Source organism: Pipistrellus kuhlii, unplaced genomic scaffold, assembly GCF_014108245.1.
Source record: "Pipistrellus kuhlii isolate mPipKuh1 unplaced genomic scaffold, mPipKuh1.p scaffold_m20_p_4, whole genome shotgun sequence".
In the NCBI taxonomy this organism is placed as follows: Eukaryota; Metazoa; Chordata; class Mammalia; order Chiroptera; family Vespertilionidae; genus Pipistrellus; species Pipistrellus kuhlii.
In genome coordinates this window covers 30,336,801-30,361,206 of record NW_023425540.1, presented here as the reverse complement: position 1 = coordinate 30,361,206, position 24,406 = coordinate 30,336,801, and the positions used below count along the sequence as shown (strand labels likewise).

General features: G+C 39.1%; 1 protein-coding gene across 3 annotated transcripts; it reads left to right on the top strand.

Annotated features, from left to right (window-relative positions):
• The first annotated feature begins 14 nt into the window (after nucleotides 1-14).
• On the top strand, nucleotides 15-24,406 carry SGTB (small glutamine rich tetratricopeptide repeat co-chaperone beta). 3 transcript variants are annotated; one of them, XM_045571226.1, is made up of 11 exons: nucleotides 15-147; nucleotides 1,303-1,424; nucleotides 5,383-5,486; nucleotides 7,076-7,145; nucleotides 9,707-9,806; nucleotides 14,062-14,166; nucleotides 18,392-18,518; nucleotides 18,624-18,686; nucleotides 20,737-20,774; nucleotides 21,221-21,304; nucleotides 22,632-24,406. In XM_045571226.1, the coding sequence occupies exons 2-11, from the start codon at nucleotides 1,325-1,327 to the stop codon at nucleotides 22,741-22,743; spliced, it is 903 nt and encodes a 300-aa protein (XP_045427182.1). In that variant the 5' UTR covers nucleotides 15-147; nucleotides 1,303-1,324; the 3' UTR covers nucleotides 22,744-24,406. The 3 variants fall into 3 exon arrangements, with proteins under 3 accessions (XP_045427182.1, XP_045427181.1, XP_036265303.1); XM_045571225.1 differs by having other exon boundaries at nucleotides 18,392-18,530; XM_036409410.2 differs by having other exon boundaries at nucleotides 25-114; nucleotides 1,302-1,424; nucleotides 18,392-18,530.

Here is a 24,406-nt window from a genome sequence, read left to right as displayed (position 1 = left end):
CGCGGAGCTGCGATCGGGAGCCGGGCTCCGGCCCTGAGGACTGGGGGGCGGACGGACTCGCAGACGGACACCCCCGCGGGCCCGCTGCCGCCGCCTGGCATCCTCTCCGGCATCCTCTCCGGCATCCTCTGTGGCATCCTCTCCCAGGTAAGGGGCTGCAGTCTGGGGCGGGGGGTGGGGGGTGGGGGGAAATGGGGGTGCATCTCCCGCCGCCCAGACGGGGCCTGCGCCGCGCACCCCGCAATATCGGTCAGGCCGGAGGCAGGCCCGGGTACCGGAGGGAGAAGGGAGGAGGTCCCTGTGCTCCAGGGAGGATAAGGAGAAGCCCGGGAGAGGCTAGACATTTCCATTCCCCTCTGCGCCCCTGTTTTCCCTCATTCTCTTCTCATCTTCTGCCCTGGGGGCCTTTTTTTTCTTTTCTTTTCTTTTTGTACTTGCAACCCATTGGCCTAGAGGCGGGGCTCGCTTTTAAAAACAAGCACACGCATGTAATAAACAGCCTAGCGGTGTGGGTACCACACCCTGGCTGTGAATTAGGGACCTGGGAGCAGATGGACGGTGCGATTTGGTGGACATAAGCCGCGAAGGCCGGCTGGCCCTGCGCCACTGTTTGGAGGCGATAGTATTCCATGTGAATGAACGTGACCCAGAGCTTCCAGCTTGTCCACGAGAGCACTGGTCGGCTATTAGTAGCTATCGACGTGGGTAATGATTTCCTGACACGTCTGGTGATTAGATAACGAATGCCATTTTTATTAAGAACGACACTCAAGTGATGGGAAACCTCTCGTGAATATACTTCATTAAATAACTGCCCCAGCCTACACAAGTAAGGCAGAGTGTAAATTATGTGTACATTTAAAAACCTCACGAAATAGAGGAAAATGCTTAGGATGGATCAGCTTCTGAGTCAGCAGTATGAAACCTTCAATTTAGTCCTGAGGCCTTTGGGGGATTTCTACCCTGTAGCTCTACCCCAATCCTTACATCTCTCTGTACCATTTGTTAAGATACAGTGAGGAATTCAGGGAGAGTCAAAGCTTATGTTATACATGTTTTGAGGAAAGAAAAAAAAAACTTCACTTTTGCAAGGTTTATGCTTTTACAAGATATAACGAAAATATATAATGCATGAACGTAGGAACACCTGACTCTTTAAACATAGAAAGGAGTGAAGGTGATACAGATTTTAGTTTTTGCTTTTTTTACTTTCAGTGTAATTTATAAGCTTTGTCATCTATAATCTGTCTGACTGGTTCTTTAAAATATCTTAGTTCAGTGTTTTCCTTTTTCTTATCAAAGGAAAGTATTGGAACTTAAAAAAATGTCATCTATCAAGCACCTCGTGTATGCCGTTATTCGTTTCTTACGGGAACAAAGTCAGATGGATGCTTATACTTCGGATGAACAGGAAAGTTTGGAAGGTAGGCACCTATTTTTATATTCATTTGTATCATATTTGTAAGTAAGAACTAAAATAGCTGGCTTTGTGACCTATTATAACAAAATCAAAATAGTTTGCTAGCTTTCTAGAAGAGAGACCTAACTATAAGGTTATCATGAGTTTCCATTCTCTGAGGTTTGCGTTGTTTGTTTTAATTACCAAGAGGACTCTTGTTTAGTTACTGAATAGCTATTACATGTCAGAAACTATGCTGTTCCTACTGTAGGGAATTTTTCTTCACAGTGACTGCTAAGTTAGTATTATCCCCAGTTAACAGATAAGTAAATGAAGCCAGGTTAAGTAACAGGGCACAGCTGACGTGTAACAGAGCTGAGATTTAAATCCCGGTTCTTCCTCTCAAGATCTTGTTGTATCTTCTTCTTAATAGGAAAGCATTCAGTTAAGAATCAATATATGGAAATGCCTTCGTCATTATGAAGGCACCATGTAAAAGTCTAACAATCATGTCACTATTATGCTCTCACAACTTCCTGTTTGGGGACTTGTTATGAGAGGATTGCACCCTTGTTCTATGTGAGCTTTAAATGCTAGAGTCGCGCATCTGTTAAGTTGAGCAGGACTTGCGTGATGGATAGCATCACGTGCTTCCCTGACAGCATCTGTTCTGCTTCGTGTTTCTCCGTTGTAAATGTACATCCAGTATAGCCATAACAAGGCAGAACTCTGCACATGGGCTTGTGGAGGGCCTGTGAGCCCAGCTTCCTGATGGCCTAGAGACTTAATTATTACAACGAGACAGTGCATTGGGGAGAACATCAATCACAGTACAGCTTGAATTTCCCATCTGGAAGCTGTTTCTCCTGTAAAGGGGACAGACACCTCTATTAATTTTAACAAGCACTTCCCTTGTGAATATGCCTTTAGGAGGTGGGGATGAAAACGGGGCCTTTGCTCTAAAACTGCTTGCAGTCGGGGGGATGATGTTTTTCCAGGTGGCAGTGAAGGAGGCGGGTGGCTCCGTTGGAGAACATTGCAATCCGTCCATGTAATAGTAAGGTTGGCTAAGAGCATATGGAGGGAAGGTGACTGGTTACCTAAGGAGGGTGGTGATTATGGCTGCTCTGTAGCAAACAGGTAAATGCAGTCATTTCATAAAAGATGTTTCTTCTCCAATCAAAGGCAATATCATACTTTTAAGGGCCAGAAGGAGAATTCAGTCTAAAAACACACACACAGAACAGCAAGATGTTGTATCCTATTTTTAGAATGGTGTTCAGCCAAAATGATGTGCCTTCAGCTGTTTCTTATATGTGGCACCCAGAAATGGTGCCAATTGTTTTTGACCAACCCCTATTTTTGACTCCGTGAGTCTAATTTTATGGAACATGAAATCATGTGGAGATGTCTGCCCACCTTCTAGACATTTAAAAAAAAGCCTTAGAAAAGAAGCTGAAGTTCTGGAACCAGCTTTACCACCACAGTGAGCTGGTGCATTATTGGCCCCGAGACTTCTCCTTCGTGTGTCTCCCACTCCTTCTGATGGTTGCCATCTACTGACAACTGCTTCGTGCTTTGAGGGTTGTGGCTCCTGCTCACTGTCACTCTCTCTAGCCCTACTGTCTTAATTCTTGGCAGGTGCAATCTACTCACAGCTGGTTCTTACAGTTCCCTTGGCTCTCAGTTTCTTGACCTTCCTTCCTCCAGTGATTTGATTTCAACCACTCACTCCCTTGGTCAGACCCTAGACCAGTAGTTCTCAACTCAGGGTGATTTTACAATGTCTGGAGATATTTTTTACTGTCACGCCTGCGGAGCTGGTATTACCGGCACTGAGCGGATAGAGGCCATGGGTGCTGCTACAATGCACAGGATGGCCTCTGACAACAAAGAATGATCTTGTCCAAAATGTCAGTAGTGCCAAGACTGAGAAACTCTTCCCTAAACTTTGTTATTACCGTGGTGTTCCCTCCATAATCTCTACCTTACTCATTTCATTGACCCCTACTGCTTGTCTTGCCAGCTCACTCCCTCCTGAATCCATCCCCAAACAATTCTTCCACCTTACCAAGGCCTCCGATCTCTTGACCTCTTACCTTTTCACACCCCTCTTCTTGCCTAATCTAAATTCCATAGTTGATCATTATAATCACACTCTTGTATATCCCTCCCTTCCTTGCAAAACCCAACCTTGTTTAAATCCAGTTCTTCATCTACTCTTTCCCATATCCATGTGAATGTATATCAGTGGAGCAAAATACAACCTTGTTGACTGGTCCCACTTCAAATTCATGACCACAAGAAACAGGAAGAGAGAGAGACATATCAATGTGAGAGAGACACATCGATGGGTTCCCTCTCGCATGTGCCTTGACTGGGGCCAGAGCCTGAACCTGCAACCCAGACATGTGTCCTTGACTGGGAATCTAACCCAAGACCCTTTGGTCTGTGGGCTGATGTTCTAATCACTGAGCCAAACAGGCTAGGGCATGGCCCAATGTTTTTAGTGCAAGTACAGCTGAAGTGTAAGAACAACTGCTTGGGTCCTGGCCAAGTAGCTCAGTTGGTTAGAATGTGGTCCCAATATGCCAAGGTTGTGGGTTCCATCCCCATTTCGGGCACATACAAGAATCACCCCATGAATGTACAAATAACAAATCGATGTCTCTTTCTCTCTCTCCTTTCCTCTCTCTTTAAAACAAACAAACAAACAAAAAGAATAACTGCTTGGCAGAAGTAAAAAAAAGGGGGGGGAGGGATTGAGGGATAGGTAAACAGTCAATTACTAGTATTTTCTACCTAAAAGACACGTTGACATTTTGTACTCGGTAACTTATAACTTGCTTATTGAATCCCTTTTCTAAGGAGAATTGTTTCCGTGGATGGTAAAAGTAATAATGTTTTTTTCTTGATAGATAATTTTCTCAGGACCACAGTTAATACATAATGTATCATTTAAAAGTCATGCACAAATCTAAGTGAATCTGTTCCACTCTGTCTGGAAGTACACTTGGCATTTTGGCCACATTCTTATTGTGGTAAGCCAGGAGAGCATTCCTTTTAAACAAGAGCACTAGAAAGATAAGAATCTGCCTCCATTCCCCTCAATGGGTGCTTGTAGAGAGGACAGGATCTGCTTTCTTCACTGTGATTGCCCTAGTTCAGGCCCCTGGATTGTTTAGACTAGGGGTGTCAAACTCAATCAGAGAAGGGGCCAAAATCTAAAATCCAGCCTAAATCGTGGGCCGAATGGTTTACTGAACAGTCATAAACTGTCATTGTGATGGAAACGCAGCGGAGTGCAGTGATGACAGCGCCGTGCGGGCCACATTGCAAGGCCTGGGGCGACGGATTTGGCCCGCGGGCCTTGTGTTTGACACATGTGGTTTAGACCATTGAAGTGGGAACCCACTGGTTTTCTGCTTTCATTTTTTCTCGGAGCGTCCTTCCGTCTCTAATCCATTCTCAGCCTTCCTTACCAGACATCAGTTCTGAACACAAATCCAGTTATGTTGTTCTCCTAACTAAATTCACTAATAGCTCTGCATTTGCCCACAGCATTAAGTCCACATCCTTTACAAATGTTATTTAAGGTGTCTTGTCATACAACAAAGACTTCCTTTCTAGTAATGGTGCCCACCATGTCTCTCCACCCAGTCCGTACCCCAAACCAAAAGTAGATAATGACTTGCTTCAACAAAATATGATGTAATCGATGTATTGAGAATTATATTCTAAGTAACAGTTTTCTTAAGTGAGGAATAAGAAATCAAGTTGTCTTCCCTCAATTGCTGGTCTATAAACAGAAATTTCTATTCAGCTCAACCATTTTCCTTATGTTCTGTGATCATAAAGCTGAATTACCACAGATGGCAATAGAGTGCAGATTTCTACCAAAAAAGAAAAGAAAAGGAAAAAAAGGTTTTCTTTTTTAAGTTGCTAATTTCTTTTTTCCCCCCACTGTTAAAATTTGTCTCAAGTTGCAATTCAGTGCTTGGAGACAGTTTTTAAGATCAGCCCAGAAGATACACATCTAGCAGTTTCACAGCCTCTGACAGAAATATTCACAAATTCCTTCTGCAAGGTAAGCTGCCATGGTCTTCTCATTAGTGTCTGAGTTAAGTTCGATGACAGAATTACGTGGGATTTGTTCACATATAGGGGTCAGGCCTAGAAGTAACTAATTTTTTTTGGGGTATAAGACAGTCCACATGGATAGGACTTGTGACCTAAAGCATAATTCTTTTCATGTGCTTTAGATTTTCAAAATCGTAGTAACTCTCATCCTCTCGCCTCCTTTTATATTTAAAATATTTTAGTAGACTTTTTTTAATATATATTTTTATTAAATTATTATTTTTGTACATATACCAATGCCCCCCCCCCTTTAGTAGACTTTTTAAGTCCTTTACAGTGCCAGAGCATTTTTAGATTTCTGACATCTGAATTGACATTCTCCTAAAACATGGGTTATAAGTTAAAAACAAAAGGTTTAATGTTTAGGAAGTAACCACGTAGAAACAGATTCATCAGAAATGGAATTATCATTTTGAAACAGATGTAATCAAGTCTAGCCATTGATGGGCTCTTTAAAACAGGGAAAAGTAAAATAATAAATAAAATAAAACAGGGGAAAGGGTTAGTGTCAATGTGCAAAGCTATGATTGAAACCCAGTTTTTCCGATTCCTCCTCCCCACAACTGTTTGCATGTCTGGTTTCTGGCCTCTTCAGGAAACATGGGCCATCAGATTGTCTGAAAAAGTTTAAGTTTAGTGAGTTTGAGGCCCACAGTGATGTCCCATTTTTTCATTACATTTTGGTGCCTCATAAACTTTTGTTTTTCTAGCTCTGTGCTCAATCTTCAGTACAGAATGGGAACTGGGGTGAGAAGCTGAAGATCATTTAAAAATGGAAAATGCATGTGTTTCCAATCTCACTTAAGATATTTGTAAATTTTCATTTAGCTCATAAGTGCCTTTGCTTTAAATCTTTTTAATGCAAAGGGAGTTTGAGGATGATAGTAGGTGCTAAAAACAGACAGATTTTATACTGTTTTATCTTATGGTAAAATTAATATATACTCATTGTTTTTAAAAAATTGGACAATATGGAAAGACATAAAGAAGAGACTGAAACTTTTATCTCCAAATATTACAACTGTTAACTTTTTGTGTGTACCCTTCCAGACTTTGTTTTTTATACTGTGTATATGTGTGTGTGTGTAATAGGATCTTATAATAAATTCTTTTGTTGGTAAACTGTGAATTTGGCTTACTAAGATATCTCTTAGGATATTAAACATTATATTTCAAAATCTTCACTAATATAAGCAATCCCTTGAACATATTTCTATTCCTATTTTTCATATACTGATTCCATTTTATATCCATGAAGTAGGATTTCTGGGCATAGGGAAAGCAATTAAAAAACAAAATTTCAGTTCACAGTTGCCCATTATCTTCTAGAAAAATTCCACATATTCTTTCTCCCAATAGAAGTAAAGGCTTTCCCCTGTTCTTGCTAACATTATCATTTAGGTGTTAGACTTTATGATGTGAAATTAAAGATGATTTACTGTGAAATGGGTAATGCATTATTACATTACTTACAGTTCTATTGGATGACTACTAATGTAGCTAAGTGGAAGTATATTAAATTTTTAATAATTTCAGAATGACATTCAACCTCTCTCAAACTCAGTACCTGGAGATGTGGGAAAAGCTGACCAATTAAAAGATGAAGGTAAATATTTCATAGAAAAATCATTTACTAGGTAAAATTTTCTGAAACTCTGGATTATGTGACTCCATCAATGGATGAGAGCCTGGCTTATACTGTGAAAGAGAAATGGAAGCAATAGAGAAGAAACCTAAAAGTATAGAACAGATTGTGGCTTGTTTCAAGAGAACCAGACCTGTTGTGTATTAAACTTGCAGAACAGATAACTTAAGGGTCATCACTTGTAACTGTCTGTGTATACTCTAGGATCCCAAGTTCTTCTTTATGCTTAATCAAAGAGATGGAATAATTGTCAGTATTATTTTAACTTTTGTATATATTTAGTGTTTTTGAGTTCTTTGAAATTTTTCTTCTAGCCAATTAGTACCTTCCAGAAAGATTGCTTTCCAATATTTTTTGTGTGCTTTGCTTCTGAAGAGCGACAGAGAGAGCTGATGAAATTAAGAAGAGTTCTTTGTTGTTGTTCCCTGCCACTCACAGAAATATTGGCACATCTGATAGGGTTATTTTGACAATTAAAGGAGACAATTTTATAGGAGAGTACCATGTAACTATAAAGTGCTGTGCAATGTTTAGTTATATTTATCTTCACAGAATTGATCATTTGTGTCTTAAGTTTTGCATATTAAATATTTTGTAACTTGAAGTTTTTTCGTCAATATGTATAAATGTATTTATATATGTAGTCTATATACACTGAGTGGCCAGGTTATTATGATCTTTGTATGCATAATAATCTGGCCACTCAGTATATATCCTATATACTAAAAGGCTAATATGCAAATTGCCCCCTTGACCAGGAGTTCTACCAGCAGGCAGGCCGGCCAACTGCCCATGTTCCCTCCCCCTGGTCAGGCTGGCTGGACCCCACCCATGCACAAATTCATGCACCGGGCGTCTAATACACACACACACACACACACACACACACACACACACACTGAGTGGCCAGATTATTATGTGTTCAGAGTTCATAATAATCTGGCCACTCAGTGTGTGTGTGTGTGTGTGTGTGTGTGTGTGTGTGTATGTGTGTGTGTGTGTGTGTGTGTGTGTGTATATATATATATATATATATATATATATATATATATATATAATAGTATCTATACATTTGAGGTGGTTTAGAGGAAAATACATACAATAGGTTTTAATAATAATAATAATAATGTAATGATAATAAAACACCATCCCAAGACAAAGAGTTCTAATGACAATAAGGAAATCCAAATAACTCAGAAAATGTAAATCTTTTACATGGAAGAAGAAAATTTCTTTAAGTACCTCAGCTAATGTAGTCAATGTCTTGCTTAATCATAAAAGCTATGTATTCTTCTTAGTTGATTTAAAAGCATTATATTCATTTGTTTTTGGGTGTGGGGAGAAAATTAATTTCCTTAACTAAAGAAAAGCCTTATTGAGCTATAATTCACATACCATTGTAATTTACTCCTTTAAAGCATATAGTTTCTAGCAGATTCACAGAGTTGTGTAGCCATCACCATAATTATAAAGAAACTGTGCACCCGTTAACAGCTACTCTTTGTATTCATTTCTGACTCTTAATTTGCAGTAAATTTTTATGATTTTACGTGCTTTTGCCTACCTGCATTTAATTTAATCTTCCTAGTTCTGTTCCTGCAAAAAACAAAAACAAAAAAATAAACAAAAATCTACTCCTCCTTCTCCCATTAATTAGCTAACGATCTATTAAAAAACAAACCTAATAGGAGAGCTTCCGGTTAAGAGACAGCTGGAGGAATAATAGAGCCTTTGGGGATGTAAATCCTCTCTCCTAATTCTAATGTTTTACAGTTTTTAATTTTTTAAGAATCAGATCTTTTTTCCCCTTTAATGGCATACAAAAGATATCCACAAGAAATCCCATTGTTAACCTAGCTAAATTATTCCTGGTGTATCTGCAGACATTCTTCCTGAAAATCAGTACCCTGTGGGCTAGCCATGTATCTGAAATGTTGTCTTTCTAGAAATTAATGTCTAATAAGCTCCTTTTCAAAAGAATCTGTGTCTGGAAGAGATAGCATACAAAAATATTATTTGCCAGTAACATATTAGCATGATAAGCTTTGTCGCTTACCCACGCAGCAGTGGTGAGGGCTTGGCTGCTCAGCAGATGGTCGTTTGACAGGGAAGGAGCGAAAGGCCAGGTCTAGACTGAGGTGACAGTTGAGGAGGGTGCTGCATTAAGATGTGGTGGCTCTAAAAGGAAGGGAAGAGATGAAGATAGAGAAGGCGGGAATAGATTAAATTTTGCCATGAGGTAATCATAATGGTTGCATTTACTCACTTATGGAAGCCTGAATTTTATAAGATATACAAACCTTATTTTTATTAAGACTCCACATTGTTGAAATCATTCAAACACCCTGAAGGCTAAGGAATATCAACTCCATTGTACAATATAAAATTTATCTCATATGTTGCTGAAATATGTTGATCGCCTTCATGTTATTGGAGTTTCTATTATATGATTAAAATTACCTTTCAGACTTTACATTTCCCGGTATATTGTCTTACTATGCCTACCGATTACTTTCTTTTAGGCAATAACCACATGAAAGAAGAAAACTATACTGCTGCAGTGGATTGTTACACACAGGCAATAGAACTGGATCCAAATAATGCGGTTTATTACTGCAACAGGTAAACTGGCACAACTGTGACAGGCTTACAGCTCTAAAGCACTTGCATTAATAGCTCTGAAGGAAAGCTATAAAATTTATGGATAAAGAAGGAAAACAATAAACCCCCAAATGCATACACTTACCATTAAAGCAACCTCTGTTACTAACCTTTCGGCATATTTTGTTTGGCGTAAGTGCTATCAATTTTAGAGTCAGCTTCATTCACTAGGCATATCATAAACATGTTCTTTTATTGAAATCCATCATAAACATTATTTAAGTTGATATAAATTAGTGTATTATTACCTCTTCATCTTTTTTATCATTGTGGTGGCAAACATTGTGTTCTTTTGGAATAATGTACCTCAATTTACTTAATGGTTGACCTACTGGGAGACATTGTGGTTCTTTCCTGTCCCCCGATAGTATAAAGCTGCAATGAACATCTTTCTAAAATGATTATTATTATTTTTTTTAGACTTTGGATTTAATCCTTGAAAATTCACTCAGGTCTGACAATATAAACATTGAAAAATTGTTGATGCAAATTACGAAGTTATTCCAAGTTCCTTGGAAATATTCTGAAAATTAATTTCCTCACCTAGGGTTGTATGAGTGTACATGTTTTTACTACACCTTGGTTGCTATTTTCATGATAATTGTTCTAATTTTATATTTCATTGTTGCTGAGGTTGGACATTTTTCACATGTTGGTCATTTGTGGTTTACTTTTTAGTCTAGATGATCTTTTCGCACCAGTGCCTCACCTTACCTGAGTGCCCTTCCACTTACTTCCTTCTTTCCTGTTCTGCCCTTTAAACAGAGGCCCCACTCCTATTGGCTGCCTTTTTCAGGCTCCGTAGTTCCCTGAGTTTGGGCTGGATTCACTATGGGAGGTGCTGGCAGGACCTGGAGGGCAGAAGGAAGGGAGACATGGTGGTATTTCTTCCCCTCCCTTGACATCAGGGTGTTTATCCAGTGGGGGCTGCTTCTCATCCCCACGTATGGCTCCCACCCAGGATCCCTGCTGTCCCAGCTTTCACCAGGTGGTGTTGGGTTTTTGGACTCTGCCGTTCATCCTCTGTTATAGGAAGTGATGGCTTCCAGTTAATGTAGTCTCTGGATTGCTGCACAGCCTGGAATGAATTCCCTGCACTAAATTATTATTTTAAATATTGAAGTCCCAATGGAAGTTTCTGCAATGATGACAGTGCTCTCTGTCTGCATTGTCCAATATAGTAACCACTACCAAGAGTTGCTCTTGAGTACCTACAATGTGGCCAGTGCAATTGGGAAACTAAATTTATAATGTTTAGTTAAGATAAATTTAAATTAATTAATTTAAATTTGAATAGAAGCATGGCAGCTTGTGCTACTGGTATGACTGTCTTAACTTTATATAACAGAGCATAAGCACCTTGTAGTCATTAGGTTCACTAGGATTTGTCCTTGGTTTGTTAAATTTGGAGTTGAATCTCAATTTGGCCACTTACTAGCTACATGACCTTGGGCAGCCACTTAACCTTTTTGAGCCTCATTTTCTTGTAAAATAGAGATAATAGTTGTGAGGAGTAGTAATATAAAGTCCCTAGCATAGTCTTGGCTTTCAATATATTTTTCTTTCAGAAACAATCCAATTCCTAGTTGTAGGAACAGGTTTTGGGTATAATTTATTTATGCATAATAAATTCAGGGTGGGGGGAAAGTAGGTGTACAGTTGTACCAAAAACAAAGAGTTTATTCTGGTATTATTATTTATTAATTAGTGTAGTATTTTCCATACAAACAACTATAAACCTACATTTGCCCTAGTCTGTAGTATGGGAAATGTAAGGCACCCTGTGATTTTTCTGCCCAATTTTTCATAAAAAATAGAGTGCAAGTAATTCATGCTCTTGCTCTAACAAGCTAAAGAAAGCAAGGTTGCCTGAAAACATGGTGACTTTGACTGTAGTGTTTTGCTGGAATTCCATTAGTTATGCCCTGATAACCAGACAGCAGGGGCAGACAGCCCAGACCGCATTGTTATTCAGTTCAGACACTGGCATGTTTGGCTTCAACTCACAAGAGATTCAAACGTAGCCTGACTTCTATTCCCTTTTCCGGCCTCAGAGGCCTTTCCTTTGTGAGCTGCACAAATCTGCTTTCATCCTAGCTTGCAGTTGGTGATCTAAAGCTATCAAGATGGAAAGTCATCCTCTTCTCTTTTCCACCAACTCTTTTTTCTGGGTCTGACTCTTATGGCTTCAGTCCTGGTTTCATTATCAGTGTCTGAGGCCAGCCGTCTTCTGCTGTTTCCCTTTTACCTCCCCAACAGCTCATTTGTTCCCTCCTCCTTTTGCACCACTGCTCCTTAGCCCGTGTGCTTAATGTTTGCTAAGCTAGTGGCTTACAGTTTCAACTTGCACTCCCGGCAGGGGTCCTCAAACTTTTTAAAGTGGGGGCCAGATCACGGTCCCTCAGAGAGCTGGAGGGCCGGACTATATGAATTACTAATTCCTACTGTAACACCTCGGCTGCGCTCACTGCCCAAAAAACCTGGCGGGCCGGATCAGACTCCTCTGCGGGCCACATGTGGCCCGAGGGCCGTAGTTTGAAGACGCCTGGTCCAAAGGATCTAAAATGTGAAATGAATCATCTAATTCTTGGTTCACTGGTTCTAAATAACTTCACGATTGAATTTAAGCTCCTTGGCATGATACATAAGATCTTTTATAATCTGGGCTCCTTTTTTCTTTTAACTTTATTATCTCTACTTTTCTTCCTCTCCTGCTACTCTTCTCTCTATTCTCTACGTACATGTAATATGAAATTTACTGACTAAAAAAATACCATGTTAGGACATCTCTCCATGCTTTTATGTACTCCTTCCTCTGCCTGGAATATTTCCTTCCTTATCTTATTGGTCAACTGCTAGTCATCCTTCAAGACCCTGGTAGGGATTGCTTCTCTTGGGAAGGCTTTCTTAATTTCTCTGTCGGCAACCTCCTGACCATGCCCCTACGCCCCTAGCCATGTGTGGATGTTTAAAATGTAAATTAAATTTATTAAAATTAATAAAGTAATAAAGTAAAAATTAATAAAATAAAATTGCACTAGCTTATCTCAAGTACTCTTTAGTCACATGTGGCTAGGTGTTACTGTACTGGCTAGCACAGACAAAGAACTTTGCTATCATGGGAGTTCTAGTAGACAGCTCTGCGTAGGGTTGACCACACCTTTCTGTGTTGTCTCTTCCTTTGATACTTCCATTGTATTCCTCATACTATTATTTATTTACATGTCTATTTCTCTATTAAACAGGGAAAGATAGGAAGACAGATATATTTTCTTCATTTTTATGTATCTATCTGGTTTTGAGTTCAGGATTTAATATGTTGTAAATGTTCACTAAACGTTTGAGTTGAATTGATTCAGTGAATTTTAGAAGGGAGAATTGCCTCAACTTAAAGACTTCTAACGTGAAGCAGTCACATGGCAGTATGTTGTATATATGTGTGTGTATAGATACACTATTTCCTCATATATGTCTATAAAAAAGAGCTTTTTTAACCTTCTCCCTTTTCCACTTTCTTCCTCATTCCCCTCCCCTAATTTTCTGAGCATAATTATAGACTTGTGAATTTTTAAAAACTAATAGGAGCTGTGTGGAGGGTTGGTGAGGGGCTTCATTACATTGGTAAGTCCCACACTTTTTTCCAGAAAGTCTGCTAGAGATAAACTGGAAGGGATTAAAAAGTCCTTACTTGTTCTGGAATACATATTCCATCTAAGTATATGGAATACACTGCCATCCTTATTTACAGCCAGATTTAGGCACATGGTTAAATTGGGTTTTTCAATTTAGACTTGTCCGGTGATCTTAATGTTTCTAGTATAGTGATCATTTAACACACAACACTCCGAATAGCCATTCACAGCAGTCAGTCATCTGTGTGGCTCCTTAGTAATCCCAAATGTCCTAGCATTCTCAGTTTTCTGTTTGGCCAAATTAAAAAGGCAATAAGTAAGTAGATCGGTTGTGTGGCTTGCATATTTTGTTTTTCCTATAGCAAAGCGAACAGTGAAAGGCAACTTTCATAATTTCTCTGAATTTTGTGTCTGCATTTTTTTTTCATTTGATTGTAGAATTTTCTTAAGACAGTTTGATTTAGATGTTTCCTGGGAATGATATATAAATTGAGACAAGGAAAATGTTGTATTTGGATCTGAAAATCTACATTAGTGCCTTGAAGGATGCTTATAACAAAAAAAATCTCTTCCTTTTCCCTTAGGGCTGCTGCTCAGAGTAAATTAGGTCACTATACAGATGCAATAAAGGATTGTGAAAAGGCAATTGCAATTGATTCCAAATACAGCAAGGCCTATGGGAGAATGGGGTAAGTTCTGGAAGAATGTTCAAAGTAGCACCAAGTTGTGTCAGAGATGCTGTTCTTACTGGCTTGATTTTTAATTTCCTGCTTAATATTGCATCTTTTCAACTAATAAGAAGATAAATATAACACTGAATGAGGAAATGACTGCAGTTTCTGTGACTTGGGCGAGAGAAGATTAGTTGTATGAAGAATGGATGGTTGGTGGAGAAAATCATATAGCCATAATGAATAGACTCACTTCATGTAGTACTAATAGATAATTCCTTCTAAGCTCACCTTACCACTTTGAGTTGAGTGCTTCACACTTACTCTTCTCTCTTCAAATTTCCTCTACACCCTCCATGGTACTCTTAGTGGATGATATTACTTTATACTTCACTGAGGAAATGGGTGCATTTAGAAGAAAAATAGCTCATTTTCCTGTTGCCAAATCCACTGATCTACCTGCATTTGTATCTACACAGACTGCCTTTTCTCCTGTGAAAATGGAAGGGTTCTTATCTAAGACTAGTGCCTTCATGCACGCTTTAGATCTCATCACTTTGTACCTTCTCTAGGGCTTTACATTTGTAAACATCTGCTTTATCTTTGGCAACATCAGTTTTCCTGTCTATAACAGTGATAATGACTTCATGGGAAATCATCAGAGAATCCTCCTTTGGAGCCATCCTTGCACACAGTTTCTGTCATTTGTCAATTCCTTTCTCTACAAAGCCCCTGATGGCAGTCTGTACTTCCTGTCTCATCTTCCTCATCTTTCAGGCTCTCTTCAGCTCATTCTATATCACTCATCAGAGAGCTCTATTCATCAGCTCATTCTATATCACTCATCAGAGAGCTCTATTCAAGGTGACCAATTGTTCATATTGTGCTAAGGCCAAAGGGCAGTTCTGTATCCTCACCTATCCATCTTTTAATACATTGCATGATTAACTTATTTGGAAACACCTCATACTCTAGGCTTCTGTGACTTCTTCCTCTTCCTTTACTGGAAGTTCTTTCCCAGTCTCCCTTACTGCATCTTCCTTTTCTACCACCTCCATTCTCTCCTCTGAGGCTGTTGTCTATTTTCTCTTCTGATTTCATCCTGTCTGCTGCCTTTAAATTCCACTTAACGTCTATATTAATTAATTTGATTGTTCTGTATTTATGAATTCACCTACTTGCTAAAAAATGTTTGATAACCACTGAAACCTGTTTGGCTCAGTAGAAAGAGCATCGGTCTTCAGACTGAAAGGTCCCAGGTTCGATTCTGGTCAAGGGCATGTACATTGGTTGCAGGCACATTCCCAGTAGGGAGTGTGCAGGAGGCAGCTGGTCGATGTTTCTCTCTCATTGATGTTTCTAACTCTCTATCCCTCTCTCTTCCTCTCCGTAAAAAATCAATAAAATGTATATAAAAAATGTTTGATAACCCCAAAATCAAGTCACTGTGCTTTTGTGTTCATTCCAAGTGTAGTGAAAAAATTTGAGTCACCCGATGTTGCATGGTCTCAGCTGAGGTGCATAAGGTGATACTGTGCCTTTTTTGTTTCAATTCTCATGCTGTAAACGAGTGTTCTTTTTGCAGTTTATTTAATGCTATATTTTTTGCATTTTTGTGCCTTTTGTTGTTGATTTCCCAGTTTACCATGGACCCAAACATAGACTGAAGGGTTGTCTAGTGTTCTTAAGTGCAAGAAGGCTTTAATGTGCCTTTCAGAAAACATACACATTAGATAAGTTTTGTTCGGCATGAGTGAATGCTGTTGGCTGTCAGTATGATGCTAATGAATTAATAATATACACTAAATAAGGTTTCTTTAAGCAGAATCACACATAAAAGAAGATTATGTACTGGTCATTTGATGAGAATGCTGTGACCAAAACCTCACAGGAACTTAACCCTGTATTTCCCCTAGAAATAATTGTTTAGTATTTGTTAAAACAGTGTTTTGGGGACTTTATAGAGCATAACTACTCTGAATAATGAGAATCAACTCCATATTTTTTTTCAACTCCAGATGTTGATGGATCTCTTAATTTACTATATATTTTAAGTTAAATATCTGAATTCCATATCATATTAACTTCTTTTCATCTGTTTATTGTTTAACTAGAGGCCCAGTGCACAAAATTCATGCATGAGGAAGAGAGTTGCAGGGGGTAGCTCCCTTAGCCTGGCTTGCACCTTCTCACAATTCGGGACCCCTCAGGGGATAACTGGCAGTTAGACATCCATCTTGCAATCCTGGACCACTGGCTCCTAACCCCTTGACCGCCTGCTTGCTCGATCACCCCTAACCACTCGCCTGCCTGCTTGATTGCCCTGTCTCTGCCTGCCTGATTGCCCCTAACCATTTGCCTGCCTGCCTAATTGCCCCTAACTGCTCACCTGCCTGCCTAATCGCCCCTAACCACCTCTGCCTGCCTGATTGCCCCTATCCACTTGCCTGCCTGCCTCATTGCCCCTAACCACTTCTGCTTGCCTGCCTCATCATCCCTAACCACTTGCCTGCCTGCCTCATTGCTCCTGACTGCTCACTTGCCTCCTGATCGCCCCTAAACACCTCTGCCTCAGCCCTGCCAAAGAACGTCTGGAATGACGTCCGGAAGGTCATTTGGCTCTCCAGTCTAATTAGCATATTATGCTTTTATTATTATAGATAGGCATTTTAAATTTAACATGTCCCATACAGGACTCTTATGTCCTTCTTTAGTCTTTCCCATCTCAGAAATGTTACCATCATTCACCTACCAATGCTTGGGTCAAGCCTAGGAGTCATCTTTCATTCTTATTATACTTGACATATCTACCAGCAAGTCCTGTTAATTCTAGTTTCCACATACACATATCTTAAATTGAAGCATTGATTGCTACCTTGTTTATAACACTAGTCCAAATTGCCATCTCTTACCTAGGCTACCACAGCAGCTTCCTAACTGGTTTCTCCCCTCCCCCTTCCCCTCTCCCTCCAACTAATACCCCATATTGATCCTCTGCAGAAAAGCTAGAGAGAGCTTTCCAAAGCATAAATCACATCATGTCACTCCACTGCAACTAGAATAAAATCCAGACTCCAAACCTATATTATCTGGCACCTGATTACTCCCTGACATCACCTCTTTCCACACGGCTTTCTGTGCTCTCTCCTCATCAGCCTTTGTCCTGCTCTTGGAGCATACCTCGCTCGCTGGCTTGGTTCCCAGACCTTTGTGTCTACTGCTGTTTCTATTTAGCATGCTACTCCCTGATCTTCATATGCCTGCTTTCTTCTCATCATTCAGATCTTCTTAGTGCGACTGCCTTTGAGCAGCTGCCCTATTCATTCTCTTATTATTACTCTTTTCTTTGCATATTTATCGCTTGTGTTCCCCAGGTAAAATGACATTTTCTTAAATTCAAGAACTTTACTTTCTTTCATTGTGGAATCTAAGAGTTTATTGACTATTGATTAACTGAGGACTTTGATAAAGCATCTTTCAGGTTGACTGGTAGAAAACTAATGAGGGTCTGAGAATTTTTCTGTGGTTAGGCACCGTATTTTATCCAGATTGGAAGTCTGTGAGGTAAGCCATCCGACTTAGTTTGTTAAAAACAAACAAAAACCTCAATACTATATCTCCATTATCAAAGAAATTTTCTAATAAATACATTCTAACTAGGTGGAGGAAAATATAAATTTAATAACTAACTCTGTGACTGTGGTAATGTCTTAAGTTGTAAAGGATGCTAATTTTATCTATGTAACAACTAACATGTCTTGTTCAGGAGTGCCCCACAGCCCATTTTTATTTTTTAATAAAAAATTGATATTTATCGTGACTCAGTGTCTCTGCTAGGACATATGAAGAGCGTTGGCATTCTGAAGCACAAATCTAGTTCAGAGTCCATAAAATGAGTTTAATACCGTGGAGTTTCATGACCACAGGATGGTTAGTTAGCTAACATCTATGTGCAGATTAATTATTTATAAAACAAATTATTTCACATATAAAGGGGGAAGGTAAGGTCCATTCCTAAGCATTAATTTCATGGTCAATATAAGCTAGCCAAGATTGTCAGCAAGCAGAATGGAGAGTCCAGACTTACAGAATCTTGGAAATAGAAGGAATTTTAATGATACTCCTGTGAGCCATAGTATAATGAATAAATTAAGTGTAATTTGGATTCTAGTTGAATACCAAGACATATTATTTTGCAATATCTTGATATTTAACCTTGTATCTTATACCCATATACTTTTAGGCTGGCCCTCACTGCCATGAATAAATTTGAAGAAGCTGTTACAAGTTATCAAAAGGCATTAGATCTTGACCCTGAAAATGATTCCTATAAGTCGAATCTGAAAATAGCAGAACAGAAGTTAAGAGAGGTATCCAGTCCTGTGAGTTATTAATGCTGAATGAGTGAAATATTTTCTGTCATTCACAGTTTATTGCAGTGGTTACAATAATCCTCATATTTAATTCTTTTACAGACAGGAACTGGATTTAGCTTTGACATGACTAGCTTAATAAATAATCCAGCCTTCATTAGTATGGTAAGTGCATTTTCTTTTCTGCTTTGCTGGCTCTGTTTTTCATGAAGCAATATATTGTAGTTCTAACACATTTTAGAAACAAATAAGGGAGCTTTGGTAGTGGTGGTGGCAGCGGCGGTGGTGGTAACAGGATGTTGATATGATGCTATGGCTGAGATTTTTAACCTGCCTGTGTACCTGTTTGTGAGAAAGCCATGGATAGACTTTAGGAAACCAATGGATTCCCCGAAATTGTATATAAAAACTCGTGTACATGTGGATCTGTGCATTTTTTTTAGGGAGAGAACCATATTTTTCATTAGATTGGCATAGGGATCTGCAAATTTACAAAAGGTTGAAGACCACCCTTACAAGAAAATGGCCCTAGGAAGATATCTAGTAACTGAGGCCTGAGGATTTGGTTATTGTGGTTCCCTATGCTCTCCTTCCACCAGACTGCGTCCTTTCTATTTAGTTAATTTTACTTTTTAGTATAGTCTATAATAATAAAAGTATAATATGCTAATTAGACAAGACAGCTGAACAACATTCCGGATATCTTTCTGGATGAAGCCCTGGCAACAGGGACTGAGGCAGAGGCAGTTAGGGCCGATCAGGCAGGCAGGCAAGTGGTTAGGGGCTATCAGGCAGGCAGGCAAGCAGTTAGGAGCCAGCTGTCCCGGATTGTGAGAGGGTGCAGGCCAGGCTGAGGGACCCCTCTCCCCCTCATGCATGAATTTCATGCACCGGGCTTCTAATTCATATATAAACTCCATCCTTCAAATCAACAATATTATTTATAGACCTTTTGAAAATACACATGCTCTGGTTCGGTATGTGTAAACCCTGGTTTAGTGGGTCAAGGACGTTACCTGGGTACATAAAGCTCCTTGGGAGACTGTATACTTCTGGCTGAGAACTAGTCTACCAGACGCTATGCCCTTGGAAGCCAGTAATACTTCTTTGTTTCCTTCATAAAATGCCTTGCATCCACTACATCTTCAGCTGAATTGAAATACAGATGGCACATTCCTAGTGAGATAGAAAATTTTTGAACAATTGGTAGGTCTGAAGCAATTGGTAATTTATAATTGTTAGTTGAAGTCTTTGTAAACAGTAGTTATCTTTTAATCACTGATCCTAAATGATGTGTTGGGAAAGCCACCACTTGCTTTTATTACTAGAGAAATACTTGTTGAAGTGACTTGCAAGTAATTCAGTAACTCTTGAGTCTCAGGATTGAGGCCAAATTTAAGATGGTCTTGCTACCTAACCAGTAAATGTATGTTTCTTTATAGGTTTTGTGAGATTTTTGAGCATTGTTACCCCTACCTAGGCCTCAGGTTATGCTGTGGTAGTAGGATGTGAAAATGGATTTTAGTTTCCAATTCAGTTTAGCCCTCAAAATGCTTGGAGTGAGGTGTGAGACTGTCATAGAGGAGGTGCAGAAGGTGGGGCTTAAAAACACTTCGAGTGACATGCTTAACCAGGGTCAGGTTGATAGAGATTAAAAGAGGGTTTTGGGAGACAGCTATTGGAATTACTATTGTCTACACAGATTTAGACTAGATTAAAAATTTACGTGAATATTGTTGACTAAAAATTTGAGGCAAAAAAATTGTTTATGCTTTCAAAATGTAATTTTAATGTGTATGTGTGTATAAATACAACTCTTAACACGATAAGAATGGAAACTACTAAACCCCATGGAATCAGGTCACATCTCTTACAGTACTCTTTTGAAGGGAAGCCTCTCCAGTGTAGGAGATGCTTTATACTTTTCAAGTTTCTATTTCTCCATTTGGCTTTGTTGATCTGATCAGTAGTAATAAGTATACTGCTGTTAATCTCTGCAGTTGTCATGTTAATATCTTGCAATGTATTTTAAATGCCACCATTTTCAAGTGCCTTTTTAAGATTCCCACTCACTTTGGATAGCACACTAAAACTCTACAGAATGTTAGTACCCACATAGTTTAATTTTTCTGTTTTTTTTAAAAAAAGAAATCTTTGTTAAGGATTCCCTAAATATTAACTGTCTTTAATGGGAGATGCCATTTTTGAATTCCAGGCAGCAAGTTTAATGCAGAATCCTCAAGTTCAACAGCTGTAAGTATATAGAAAGAGCATATGACATTTCCTCCCCTCTTCTTGCAAGCTCCTAATCTGAGCACATCAGCTCCAAAATGATAAAACTACCTAGACTGCCAGAAATTGGCACTTAAAGTCACGCACATTTAGCCTAACCCTCTACATCACATGTGTCAAACACAAGGCCCTCGGGCCAAATCCGTCCCGCCAGGCCTTGCAATGTGGCCTGCACCGCGCTGTCATCACTGCACTCCGCTGCGTTTCCATCACAATGACAGTTTATGACTGTTCAGTAAACCATTCGGCCCGCGATTTAGGCTGGATTTTAGATTTTGGCCCCTTCTCTGATTGAGTTCGACACCCCTACTCTACATGATGTGGGTATACTTAATTATTCTCCTTGGCCAGTATCCTCCTTGTTAAGACTATATGCCAATCCAGTGATATACCTCTTCCTACTCTAGAATGTCAGGAATGATGACAAATGCCATTGGGGGACCTGCTGCTGGAGTTGGGGGCCTAACTGACCTGTCTAGCCTCATCCAAGCGTAAGTGTTACTGGAAATAGAAATAGTAAAAAAGTGTTGGTCTTACAGTTTTTCTGTAGTTAAAATAGAAATGGTTTTAAAAAGTATTTTATGTTTTATAGTTTGGCTCTAAAATGAAGAGATCAGGATTTTATTTTTAATCCTCTCCCTAAGACATTTTTCCATTGATTTTTAGAGAGAGTAGAAGGGAGGGCGGAGGGAGAGAGAGAAACACCAATGTGAGAGAGACACATTGATTAGATGCCTCCTGCATGCAGCATGACTTGGGCCAGGAATCAAGCTTGTAACAGACTTACGTGCCCTTGACCGGGGATCAAACCCACAGCAGTTTGGTCCTCGGGCTGATGCTCTCACCTCTGAGAAGCTGGTGGAGGCAGGGGCTTTCTTTTTGAAATTTTATCAGTTACTGTTAGTATTAGTGGTTGTTAACTTTAAAAGGAGTTCATAAGTTGGAATTTTCAGACTGAAGGACAGGAATCCAGACTACTCAGAGATTAAAGGCAAGTAGCTACTCAAAATCTGCATTGACTTAGGTAAACACATATATTTAAAAATCAAATTTTACATATATGCCAATGGTCAGACAATCTATAATAGGACAGAATTTTATCCACACTTTTCAGTGCACATCATCACTAGAGGAACTCTTTGCATTGCCTCATTTCCTTCACTTCCAACCAAGTTGCTTAAAATAGTCTGTTCTTTGAATCTATGTGATGCTGTCACTGAAGATTTTACCCGAAGCCACAAGTATCATTTACTGTTTGTAATCATGACCATGTGACCCCATTCACAACATTGCACTTTTAGGATGATCTTTAAGTGGCGTAATTATAGCAATGTCTAATGCTCCCAATTGAGGGACACGCATCAGGAATCCGTATTAAATTTCTGTTTAAAAATTAGTTCTGTTCAGTGACTTCTATACACATCCCCACATGGGGGTACCATCCTGTCATATAGGAGACTATTAACACTTGACTACAGGAGCAAATACCTTGTAATATGTTTGAGCATACACAATAAAAGCATATACTTTTGGACCTTTTGTTTATTCGTGGTTAGGCAGTAGAGCGGGGTGTATACACTCAATCCAGGACCTTTTTTGGCTTGGGTATTTTGCTTCTTATAAAGAACAATGCCTTTTACAATAATAATGCTATTTGGAGGCAATGGTAAATTTGCTGATACTACAGTTGTGATTCTAAAACTTGTCTTTCTAGAAATTCCCTTTGAGTAGCACCCACATCCTTTGCAGTCCTTTTTTATGGGTTATTGTGTGGCTGGGAATTCCCTAATTCATGCCACTGTGCTCTTTCACTTCCAGGGGACAGCAGTTTGCTCAGCAGATACAGCAACAGAATCCTGAACTCATAGAGCAACTGAGAAATCACATCCGGAGCAGGTCATTCAGCAGCAGCACAGAAGACCACTCCTGACTCGAGATCAGGGATTCTAGACTGCCAATGGTTACTGCTCTAAGTGTTTGCTGTAGGTAGTGGCCAAAAAACAAAAACAAAAACCCTACAGAATATGTCTAGACAATAAGTTTATCACAAACAGACTTCAACGTAACGTGACTCCTTTGTAAATGAATGGTCACTCAACAGGGTTTCATTTTCACATCTTCATCGTCATATCTGTACGCTAGACTTAATAGCAGTAAGGCTGTTTATTGGTGAGAGTGCTCTGGCTCCCAGTTCCCTTCAGCAAACTTTCTGAGAGGGGAAAGGTTTCACATGCTGGGTTAAGAGCAACGTGCTTGCCAATGAGCAGCACGTCTGGAGAGAACTTTGATATCTAGGTTTAGTCTCGATAATGCCATCAGTGATGAATATATATAATAGGAGCCAGCACTGTCTTCAATGCTGCTTGTTTTAATGGGTGGCAGGGAGGCATCAGAGCTGGTGGAAAGCAGAATCTGGTAGAAGGGTTGTTTTGAAAGGAAAGAATAGATGCTGTGAATGTATAGGAAGTGAAGGTAGGTAGGATGCTCAGGTTTTTGCATAGTTTTTAACTAATCTTGCCTGTAGTTGTATTTATAACATTAGCATGGCTAATTGTATTATGTACATAACATAATAAAATACATTTAGAAATCCTTAATGGTACTGGTTAAGCCAGTTGTATAAACTATTCAGTTTAATTAGCACAACCTCCCCAGTGGTGACCTTACCATGAAAACTCTCAAATATGCCTACATTTAAATAAGCCAATGGCTTGGCTCTTAAGGACTTTCTAAGTGGCATTTAATTATGTGCCCATAAACACTGAATTTTTTTTTTTTTTTAAACCTCAGTTATTTGATGGATTACAGAAAGCCTCTGTCATTAACAATGCTTGTTCATGAAATCCTCTGCTATGATTTGGTTTGGCATGTTGCTTTTATGCTTAACTTAATTTGATGCAACTTAAACATAATGGGGAATTTAAAATATTACATTTAAATTAGAATACATATTATTGGAGAGAAGTGACATTGTTCGGTATTAATGGCATGGCTCTATCGTGGAGGAAGCTGTTCTAACTGGAATTTCTTTTGTTAATTATGAAATAGGTAAAGTTGGGCAGACACATAATTTTGCAAGTGTTGTGAGAAAAAACAGAAAAGGAATGTAATATTAAATTAGTAATGCTGATAATAATCAGGGCCTTATTAGAACTATTCTCCTTAAAAGAGAATAAAGTTTAAAAACCAACTTTTTCTCTTTCCCTTTGTGACATTAGAGTAGTGGTTCCATAGTTTCACTGTTAAGAGTCACCTGGTTTATTTGCTGAAAATGCAGATTCAGGACCACCTGAATTTTTATTGAATAGGTCCTGTAGAAAGGCCCAGGAAGCACCATTTTAAATCATACTAGGTTAGAGATTTCTCCTGTTACACAGCAATACCTAACCCCCACTCTGGGCTTAGGCCACAATGAAGACCTACAAAAACCTACAGTTCTGTCCAGAGACGAGAAGGACTTAAGTCTTGGGCCTTCTGAATTAAATCTCCTCTAGTCCATCGAAACCAATTTAATTTTTCATAAATTCATCTCCTAGTGTCCAAGGATTATACAGAAGGACTAATTACACAAATGTGATGACATTGATGAAAAA

Coding starts and splice junctions, on each gene's coding strand:
- SGTB (XM_045571225.1), top strand. CDS start 1,325: ATGTCATCTATCAAGCACCTCGTGTATGCCGTTATTCGTTTCTTACGG. Junction 1,425..5,382: donor TGAACAGGAAAGTTTGGAAG/GTAGGCACCTAT, acceptor ATTTGTCTCAAG/TTGCAATTCAGTGCTTGGAG. Junction 9,807..14,061: donor GCGGTTTATTACTGCAACAG/GTAAACTGGCAC, acceptor CTTTTCCCTTAG/GGCTGCTGCTCAGAGTAAAT.